Source organism: Panicum virgatum, chromosome 1N (genome assembly GCF_016808335.1).
Source record: "Panicum virgatum strain AP13 chromosome 1N, P.virgatum_v5, whole genome shotgun sequence".
In the NCBI taxonomy this organism is placed as follows: Eukaryota; Viridiplantae; Streptophyta; class Magnoliopsida; order Poales; family Poaceae; genus Panicum; species Panicum virgatum.
In genome coordinates, this window is record NC_053145.1 from 16592062 (window position 1) to 16602827 (window position 10766).

General features: G+C 46.8%; 1 protein-coding gene and 1 long non-coding RNA gene across 3 annotated transcripts; both read right to left on the reverse strand.

Annotated features, from left to right (window-relative positions):
• Positions 1-393: 393 nt before the first annotated feature.
• LOC120655353 lies at positions 394-5790 on the reverse strand. Of its 2 annotated transcripts, none has more exons than XM_039933113.1 (5): positions 3778-5790; positions 2385-3581; positions 2066-2296; positions 1128-1196; positions 394-1059 (listed from the first exon to the last, which is right to left on the reverse strand). In XM_039933113.1, exons 2-5 carry the CDS (start codon positions 2868-2870, stop codon positions 811-813), a joined length of 1035 nt encoding a protein of 344 aa, XP_039789047.1. In that variant the 5' UTR covers positions 2871-3581; positions 3778-5790; the 3' UTR covers positions 394-810. The 2 variants fall into 2 exon arrangements, with proteins under 2 accessions (XP_039789047.1, XP_039789045.1); XM_039933111.1 differs by having other exon boundaries at positions 1128-1198; positions 1291-2296.
• Positions 5791-5896: 106 nt separating this feature from the next.
• On the reverse strand, positions 5897-10144 carry LOC120655355. Its single transcript, XR_005667440.1, has 3 exons — positions 9956-10144; positions 9717-9835; positions 5897-6109 (listed from the first exon to the last, which is right to left on the reverse strand). It is a non-coding gene; the product is annotated as an uncharacterized LOC120655355 (long non-coding RNA).
• Positions 10145-10766: the final 622 nt, after the last annotated feature.

Sequence of the window (10766 nt, forward strand, 5' to 3'; positions counted from 1 at the left end):
CGTTCTCATTTGAATCCCAATTGGAAAAGACACCTTTGGAAGAAAATAAGTTACAGGAAGAGTAAATTTCACTGGCGGTCCTCGAACTTGTTCCGCGTTCTCATCCCGGTCCCGGTACTTGCAAAACGTGCATTCAACATCCTAAACTTGTTTTATTGTATCATTGTCAGTCCAAATAGCCCCCGCGCGCGTCCGACAGCTGACACCGTGGATTTGGCGGGATTTTTACCGCCTTTGCAGTTGTTTCCACCCAATCTATGTATGCAAGTTTGCATCTAAGCCCTTGAAGCCCCTAAAAATCTAGTAATAATGATATTTGTACGAGAAGAAGATAATATAGTAGATTAATAGCTGGGAATTGCATCTAGCTTAATATACCATATGACCATCACATCCAGATAAGGTTTTTGGTGCTAGCACCATGGATCAGAGCCCTGATTTAGTTCTTTTACAGAGCTCAAACAACTCTTCGACACATCTAGCTAGGAGATATTAAATGATGTAAGCTTCCAGACATAGTTTTGGAGCAAATTACATCACAAAAGAAATCTATCTTTCATTCACAAAAGGGGTCAGCTCAGCTTCTTTCATTCACAAAATGGGTCAGTAGAAGCGGCCATTCACAAAAGGTGGCTTCTTGATTACTTCTTCTTTGTAGCCAGGGGCGGATTTACAGGGGGGGCTAGGGGGGCTCTAGCCCCCCCTACAGCCCAAACTTCCATTGAAATCAAAGAAGAAATATGAGAGAAAAAGAGAAAAACAAGGTGAAGAAATGAGTGGAGATAGAGAGGAGGAAGAACCAAGCCCCCCCTAAGTTGAAAATCTGCTTCCGCCACTGTTTGTAGCGTTACCCACAGTCTTACTCCTTGTGGCCTTTGCTTTCTTCCCTGTTGCATCCTTCGACTTGTTTCCAGCAGCCTTGCGCTTGTTCAGTGCTGCCTTGACAGCTTTGGATGCAGTGGTGGGTGGAATAGGCCGTGGAACAGGTTGGTTGGCTGCAATATAAGAACAATCTGGCAGAGATCCTAGAGGTTGGTATGGAGCAACAATACTTGAAGCCTGCAGATTTAGCATGGTGTCAATGAAAAAATGATTGCAATGTAAGAATAAGTTTTTGCCCACCTTACCTCTTGTATCATTTGTGATAACATGGTGTCCTGAAGTTGAACATGTGCAGCTTGCGAGTGACCAGTTTCCTACAAAGACACTAGGATCAGAATGCATGCATGTATGATATTATAAAAGCATTTGTGACACTATGAGAGCATGTATGAGGTAACACTATTAGCTGGGTGATGACAGGTTCATCATCTAGCACATTTTCATCAATAACAGGATTTGGATTGCTATGAGCAATAGGATTAACTCCCAGCTTCCTAAGACTGCATCCAGCTCTATTGTGATGTTGGCCTTTGCACCAGCTACAAGTAATGATAACACCATGTCTGGACAGCTTTGGGCCATCCTTGCCTTGCACCTCATGGGGCTGCTTCCTCCTAGATTTAGGTGGCCTCCCAACCTTTTTCTCATACACAGGTGGTAGTACTTTAGGTCCATTGGTCTTTTCCCAATTGTTCTTGTCAGCACAAGGCATTATATTAAAACCATACACCTTGTTGAATGTTTCAGTGGAATAGCAGACTGGGAGTACCTCCTCGGCAGGAATCCTTTCATGCCTAAGACAGGCCACAATATGGTTGCATGGGATTCCTGTCAAATCCCATCTTCTGCAATCACATGTCTTGTTGCAAATATCAACAATATAGTCAGCACCCTTATACTGCACTTGGAAAATGCCCTTACCAGCTGGCATCACATAACATAGGTTAGCATAGTCTGAATTCTTCAATAGCTTCTTTCTGATCTTTGGACAAACAGGTCCTGTCCAATTCTCATTGATCTCTGTCTGCTTGCTGTAGAATCTAGTCATGAGCTGTCCCTTTATCCTTTCAAGCATACTGAGTATTGGTAGCTCTCTTGCATCAAGTATATACTTGTTGAATACTTCACAACTGTTATTAAGAAGGATGTCGCACTTAGGGAAAGTACTGAAAAAAGCCCTTACCCAAGTGTTTGGTGGCATTTTCTCAAGCCAAGCGTGTGCATCAGAGTCAAGAACCTTCATGGCCTCCATGTTAATATTCCACTGTTGAACAGAACTCGACCTAGCACATGCCCATAGCTTATTCTTAAGATTCTCACCTTTGAAATGTTCCTGGAAGTTTTGGTACAGATGTCGGACACAAAACCGATGCTCTGATTCTGGAAAGACTTGTTGTACTGCAGGTATGCGACCCTGCATGGACAGAAATTAATGATCATGAGAAATAAATAATGTCATAAGAACTTGCAAGAAAAATAATATGAAAAGTGTGACTAATTACCTTTTGTTTGTCAGTCATAATGGTCCAGGGATATGTGTTGCCAATGTTGAGCTCTTCTTTGAGTGTTTCTAGAAACCACTTCCATGTGCTCAAGGACTCTACTTCTACTACTGCCATTGCTATTGGAAATATACAGTCATTTGGGTCAACTCCCACAGCAGTTAAAAGTTGCCCACCAAATTTAGTCTTGATGTGGCATCCATCCAAACAAATAATTGGTCTGCAGCCACTTAGAAATCCTCTCTTGTAAGCATCAAGTGCAAAGTACAAGTTGTTGAAGTGCCCATCTGATAGCCTTAGGAACAATGTGCTACCAGGGTTAGACCTTCTAATCTCACATCCATAGTCCCAAAGCTTATTGTATTGCTCAATCTCATCACCATAAATCTGATTTAGGGCTAATCTTCTTGCTCTTGATAGCTTACTCCTTGAAGGTGTCAGATTCCATTCCTTTTGAACAACCCTAGCAAAATTGCCCAAGGTCATCTTGTCATCAGCTCTAAAACTCTCAATGTATTTATCAGCAAGCCAATTTGCAGTGCATTATTCCAAAATCCACTCCCTTCTACAGTTGTGCTCTCCAACATAGGACTTCACCATGATGGTATTTGCCCTGCTATCCTTTGCTGCATATAATTTCCATGGGCAGCCAGGTGCACAATGGGCACCTATTCTTGTCTTGTCATTCCTAGGCATCTTGATGTCAACTCTATGCCTCAAACTGTACTCTGTCACAGCTTTTCTCACCATCTCTACAGAAGGAAAGCACATACCAATAGTAAATGTTGGATTGTTGAGGTCATCTGGCATAAAGCTCTTTAACTTCAATTTGACACCACCTTCTCCATCAGAATCTTCAGGAAGACCCAAGTCCTCATCGTCAGAATCAACATCTTGAACCTTTGATTGCCTAACTGCTACTGCTGCTGCTTTTCCCAATGTCATGATCAGATGCTAAAGTCCTTAAACCATCAGATAACTCCTTGCCAGACAATAACCAATACACTTTTAGATTTCTGGGACTAAAACCATAGTTAAGCAGCATTATGAATTCCTCTATCCAGAAATAAGACCAACTACTAGCTTCCACATTATTAAACCAATCCAACTGTCCACCTACATAGGCACGGTCAACTCCAATGCCACTAAAAACTCCACCATGGTGAACTTCTACCGGAAAAATCTTAGATTTGGGACCTACAACAAATAAGCTTACTTCAGAAACCCACAAATCGCTTTACCAGGACCATAAATCCCTAACATTCCAACAGATATAACAAACCCTAACCCCTGATAAACCAATCTTTCTACCTACAACAGTGAGGTATGACTCGAATCCTAATTTATTACTACCAGAGAAGATCCTAAAGCCATGAGGAAGAGGGGCAGTCACCGTATTCAGGGGGTGGTTCCCCTTCCTTTCGCCTCCGTGGGGCCATGGGGAAGAGGACAAGGGTGATGGAGACACCCGCCCAACCCTCTCCCCACTGCCGTGGTCTTTGGTTGGGCCAAGCAGCAGCCTTCCTCATCGTCGCCGCCGCTTCGTGTTCCTCGCCGCCGCCGCCGCCGCTTTGTGTTCCTTGCTGCCGCCACTATGGTAGTCTGATCGATGAAGAGAGGAGGGGGGCGAAATAAGAGTGAGGAAACGTCAGGGGGGTTTCTGCTTATTTTACCTGTGCCCAGACTTACACGCATGCCCCACGTGATAGCAAAGGCGGCAAAAATCCCGCCAAATCCACGGTGTCAGCTGTCGGACGCGCGCGGGGGGCTGTTTGGACCAGCAATGATACAATAAAACAAGTTTAGGATGTTGAATGCACGTTTTGCAAGTACCGGGACCGGGATGAGAACGCGGAACAAGTTCGAGGACCACCGGTGAAATTTACTCTTACAGGAATTTCAAATAGCCAAAAATATTGAAATTTGGAGGATTTCTATCATGAGGTACAACCTTTTTTTAAAAAAAACAAATGTAGTGTAGGTAGGGTTGAAAATGTCGGAATAAATCTCGTTCCGTTCCACTCAGATTTCTATATTTTACCCGCTCGTTTTCGTAATTTTCGAACAAATTCGGATTCGGTACGGGAATATCAAATTCGGAATTGGGATGGAAATGATTTGACTATTTTTCCGATCGTTTTCGTATTTCCTGTATTTATTCGGGATATCCCGCTTTTACCAATTCGGGACATCCCGTTTTTTTGCAGTTGATGGGATTGTGTAGGTGCTCACAAATACGAAAGCACACCTACCTCTAAGGAAGAATTATCGGTGTTTCCAAAACCATCTATCTTGTTTTCAGTGTTTTTTTCTCGTGCTCTGTTGACAGAATTATCCTTCCAATTTTTTCCAGCCATGCTAGACACGAGTGACGCTGTCCTAGGTATAGGTACAGGTACAACAAGATTGCTCATTTACTGATATGATTTTTTTTATTTTTTGGCAAAGAACAAAACTAAGAACATGGTAAACTTTTTCTATCTAGATAAAAGGGGCTTTATTCACGTATTGAAATAAGACCACCATATTACTATCTCCACCATTTTACTTTGTCCACTTAATCTCCTGACCACAATTTAGACTTGATGTACTCACTCAAACCATTTCAGTTGGTCAAATCTACCTCTTAATAAAATTTCTCCTTTCTATCTCTCCGCATGAGTTGAGTTGAAGTTCAAATTTTGCAAGATGACTTTTCACATGATATTTTATGTTAGAAAAATAATTTAGGAAGTTTTCACAATTACTTTCATGCAATTTTGTATCTCTAGAATCAATTTTGTATTAAGTGGGTGTTTAGTTGGTGAAAAAGTTTGGGTTCTGGTACTATAGCACATTTCGTTGTTATTTGGCAATTAATGTCTAATTATGAACTAATTAGGTTTAAAAGATTCGTGTTGTATGAATCAGTTAAAATGTGTAATTAGTTATTTTTTCTACTGTATATAAATGCTCCATACATATGTCCGAAGATTCGATGCAACGTGTACAGTGCAAATTTTTTTGGAACTAAACACCCTCTAAATATTCCTAACCTATGAAAATAACCGTAAACATTTTTAATATTTTTTCCTAACATAAGGCATCATCTCTATCTGGTATCCGCACGCAAAGTTTGATCTTAAAACTAAACCCGTACATGGAGAAAAAAGAAAGACAAATCCCATTAGGGGTAGATTGAACCAACCAAAATAATTTGATGAGCAAATTGAACCTAAATTTTTTTTGAGGGGTTAGAGAAACAAAGTGGATTGGCGAGGGTAATAAAATGGACTTTTCCAAATAAGCATCAGGAATGTGCAAAGAAAAGAGACATAATGAGAATTTGACTAGTCCTAGATAGATTTGAAGAGCTATTTCTTTAGGAAACAAAACGCAGAAAGAAATAAAAAGCTAATCACCATGAATTTCCATTTTATCAAATACAAAGCATAATATAAAACCGAGCTGTAGCCTAACCAAATTTTATGCAATGGTTAAACATCACAATACACTTAATAAAATGGAGCATGGGAATGAAATTATAAGGATTATATTAAGTAGCTGGATTGAACACAAAATAAATATATTGTTTTTTTTGTCACTGAACTGTTTATCACCAGGAGAGGCCTTATAGTCTCGTTCATAGCTTACATTGTAAGAACAAATGCATAAGTGCCCCCAAATTATTTGGACACATACATTACAAAAAGGGTGGTAGTGCTGTCATAAAGGCATGGAATTTCCTGCCAACAGAAAGAAACAAGTTTAAGTGAACTGCATTACAGTAAGATGTTAAAGACTTAAAGCTCAAAGGAATACAAAAATATGCACACAAATCATTTTACTAGTCCTGGAAGAGAAGAAAAACTGAAACATGTAGCTGCACTCAAAAGTTAAAGCTAATTTCAAGCAAATCACATGAGTTTACAACAAATGGCTTCCACAGTAAGGTAATGGATGACACCAGTATTGTGAGGCATTCTATACAATAATCACAGCACTGCAGCTAGTGAGCTGCACTGCACTTTAATTCAGAAGATCAACAATAATTCAATAATTCCTGACTAATAGTTCGTCTATCCTCTTAGTTCCATGAAAATTCTTTGCTCTCAAGTTCATTTTATGCTAGTTATTAAAATGAAGTGGAGTTTGAATGAGTTGGGGCCCTGCGTACCAAGGAAAGCCGGTGTACAAAACCAAGTTTTTAGTATACCATAGTTTAGCCTATTTGATCATCGCGATCCATGCTGAATCAAAAGATAAAGTGCCAAGCTGATGTATTGAACCAGGGAAAGCAACAGAAACAATAGTGAAACAAACTTTCGAAGTTCAACCTAGAGATGCTATATGCTCCTAAATTATTGCTACATTTTGTGTGCTCGTCACTTGAATCACTACATCCACAAGCTCGTCAACTCATACAAGATCAGCGCAAAGAATGTCAAAGATATCTATAACACTACGCACAGCAGTCACTAAAGAGGAACCATAATGTTTTTCACAAGGTACAAGATACAAAGATAACAAATGCTCATCATTTGTGCATAACCCATGCGTATTCCTTTAGGATAAATGAAAAACATTGAAGACTGCCATTCCTAGATAGAAATAGAACAAAACAAAGCTTACTACGTAAAATAGTCATGAAAAGCATGGAAGTGAACATTTCAAGATGATACCTAATGTGCAAGGGATGCACATCAATATCCATCTGAAATTACCAGTTGCCCTCAGAGTAGGAAAAATGGGCAAAACATGCCCTCCTCCCCTGCAATCTAACAACGAGAATTTGTGCTTTTTAGTTACAGTGGCCAATCCTAACCCACCTAACTTCTTTTTTGAAACGAACCAAGCAGGAGAGCTACCGATTATATTAAAAAAGAAGAAACAGCGCCCAGACTGGGCACAACAAAAAAACAACACATGCCAGTTGGATTGGGACATCAACGCGGCCACGCAACTCCACTCGAAACTCGACTCAACGACACCCGGCTAGACAAAAAACAACCCGGCTGCAAACTCAAACTCAACTCCACGTCAAACCACCACAACCAGAGATAGCCTCACGCACATAAAGTCGTCGGAGCCAAGCGTGGCCCCACGCCGATAGGGAACCCGAAGAAGCAGACTGCACCGCACCGAGAAGGCCACCGCCATGCGGGACCCTACGCCGTAGTGCCGCTGCAACACCATCGACCACTTGACAGTGTGATATCACCAGATCCGGACCACTCCACAACGCGCGGGGGCCTCGCCACCTCCGCCGTTGAACTCCACTCTCGTCGCCTCGAAGAAACACCGCAAGCGGGGGCCTTGCCACGTCCGCCACAGTACTCCATGTCACAGATCTGTCTCTTGTGTTGCCATCAGAATGGTGGATAATGTCGCCCCGCCTCCCAGGGTCCCCATCAAACAGTCGAGCCGCCGCCTCACGCCAACCTCGTCTCGTTGCATAACACGCGTGAAAGACCTCCACCGCTGTGCTAGAAAGCCAAAGATGTCGCTCGCGCCGTCTTCCGACGATGTTCTACACCGGAGTAGCTCAAGCGAGGTTGAGGAACCCGCCGCAGTCCGCTGCAAGCCTAGTCGTCCCATGTTGTCGATGCCGCAAGTGCCGTCCTCCAACGATGTTCCGTACCGAACTGACAGCCGCTAAGCAGCGCCAGCCGCCGCGGTACGCTGCAAGCAGCCACCGACAAGCATGTGGCAACCCCTGGCCGCCAGCACAACGATGAATGCCTCCACTTGAGCTCAGCAACCCCCGTCAAGCTCGCATCCATGCCGCCGCCACCGATTGCAGTCTCCCAAGACCAATGAAGTACAATATTACCAAAGCCGAGTTGGGTCTCAAGAGACGATGCCTCCAAGAAGGGCACGATGCCAAAGATGCCGCCATCGTCCGTCCATGAACTGGACAGGATTTTCACCCAGAGAACCCCCGTGCACCAGGAATGGGGCTCCAACATGACGCCCCCGCCGGGGAGAACGACGCCCTAGGGCGCCGCCGCCATGGCCACAAGCAATAATGCCGGCAAAGGCTTTCGCCTGGAGCTTCCCAACCCTGGCAAGCACGCACGCAGCCCGGCAAAACGAGACCGTAGTCGAGGAAAACCCTATCGGGGCGGCGGCGCCGCCATGTCACCTCATGTGATGCTGCCGTTCCGCCACGCGCCGCGCTCAGACCTCCGCGCGCGGCCTCTGGCACCGCTGTCGGCCGCACACGCAGCCTCCCGCGCCCGCCGCCGCCAGCCCGCGCCACACTGCAGTCGCAGTTCGCAACCCGCAGGCCGCAACCGCCGCTTGACGCCGTCGCCGGGCCACCGAGCTCCACACCGGCGCCGTGCACAACGCCGTGCGCGTGGTCGTGGAGGTCACGGTCGTGCCGGCTGCCACCAACGCCAGCCAGTGGCCGAGCCCTTCCGCGCGCGAGCTCCATTGCGCCATCAGCGGCGCCGCCATGACCGCTGCTCCCGCACCTCCCGCGCAGATCCGGGTCCGAGCGGCCAACAACAGTCGATTGGCCTCGCCGCCGCCTTCCTTGCAAGCCGCCCGGATCCAGGTCACGGCCGGCCTCACACAGCCGGAGCACGCACCACTCGGCCACCCGCCGCCCCACGGCGAAACGCCGCAGCCGCTCCACCACAGCCGTGAGGGGCGACGGAACCAGTCCCGCCGCCACCGGATCCGGCCACCAGAGCTCCAGATACGGCCGTGCCGGCTGCCACCAACGCCAGCCAGCGGCCGAGCCTTCCGCGCGCGAGCTCCATTGCGCCATCAGCGGCCGCCGCCATGACCGCCGCTCCCACACCTCCCGCACAGATCCGGGCCCGAGCGGCCAACAACCGTCGATTGGCCTCGCCGCTGCCTTCCTTGCAAGCCACGAGGGCTTCCTGCAGCTCGCTCAGGCGGCGGCGCGGCCGCGGGGGCACAGGGACAGGGGCTGCTGCTGCTACGGGTTGGCCGCCGCCCGAGTCGCCCATGCGGGGAGCGACGCGGGGCCTGTTGAGGACTCGACAAAGGAAAACCTCATCGGAGCCGGCGGCGTGACGCGCGCGGCGCCTCCGACTCTTCGGGAACGTATCGAGGGCGGAGCGACGACGGCGACGACTGACTGACTACCTAACTTCAAAACAACATGATCGTATCCAATCAAATCAAGCAAGTAATTTGGCCCAAACAGCCAGTCTACCACGCTTAAAACCAGCAAATATACCCAATTCCAAGCTGCAGTTAGCGTGCAAAAGTCAGAGCACCTGACGAAGCAACCCCTGTTCCCAGACCCTCGCATCCTAAATGCCCCATGGACTACCGGAAGCCCTTCCACGAATACGGGGTAAGCAGGGACCGTACCTTGGGGGACCAGACACCAGCTCCGCGACTCGGACGCGATGGCCGACCGCAGCCGCGCCGACGCGACGGCGCTGTGGAGCGGCAGCGCGGAGAGCAACCCACCTGACGCCAGGGGCAACCTGAAACTCCCAACGCCCACCAACGCACGGCGGCGGTGGTACGTACAACTAGCGTGAGCGCGTGAGAAGGAGATGTGGGAAGAGTTAGACTCCGCGTCGTAGGGAGGAGGGCGCGCGTACCTGTTGATGCAGGAGGCGCGGCGGGAGGCGGGGAGGCAGCTGCGCCGGAGAAGGGACGAGGAGACGGCCTGGACTAAGGCCCTAGATCGGGCGGCGACGGCCGTGGCCGCCATTGTTGTCGCAGACTCCGGAGGGAGGGAGGAAGAAGAGACGAGAGAATGGGAAGGGAGAGTGGGGGACGGCGAGGGTTTGGGCCTTTGGGTTTTACAGTAATCGCTACGCCATGTCATTCGGCCCATCTTTAGAGTCAATTCCGGCCCAATCTGCAAAATCGTATCGAATCGAAACAAACGCAACTGCTAAATAATTTAGAGTAAATTTCACAAGCACTTGTCCCAAGTTCTTATTCTGATTCTGTTGACACTCAAAATTGGCATGACCTAAAGTAGGCAAGATAAATGCCAAAATAGCCAATTCAATATTAACTCTTGTTATTTTGTAAGTTTGGCATGTATGACCATTGTGCAGGATATGAAGATCGTTTTGGGATATTCTGGATATGATTTCATCAATGAGATAAAGATAGACACAAAAAGGCATCAAAATGAGGTCAAATCATGGTTTGAATGCACCAAGACGAAGCCCTGGTCGAGACGATCGAAACGGACATATGGATCACCTAATTCGGAGTCCGGGTGTAGGAGTTATGGCGCCAGAAAGTTCGCCTATCTGAGCAAAACCGGTCTGGCCGGATTGGCTGCTGTGCAGCGCGAGGAGTCCAGTCTGACCGGATTTGGTGACCGGTCTGACCGGTGTTTACCAGATTAGTCCGAATTAGAATTTTAATTTGATTCTAGGTCGTTTTTAACAT

Excerpts from the sequence above, each read along its gene's own strand:
- LOC120655353 (XM_039933111.1), bottom strand. The coding sequence starts at position 2,870 with ATGACCTTGGGCAATTTTGCTAGGGTTGTTCAAAAGGAATGGAATCTG. Across the intron at positions 2,297-2,384 it reads TTATGACTGACAAACAAAAG|GGTCGCATACCTGCAGTACA; the intron begins GTAATTAGTCAC and ends CTGTCCATGCAG. Across the intron at positions 1,199-1,290 it reads TGATGAACCTGTCATCACCC|AGGAAACTGGTCACTCGCAA; the intron begins AGCTAATAGTGT and ends TAGTGTCTTTGT.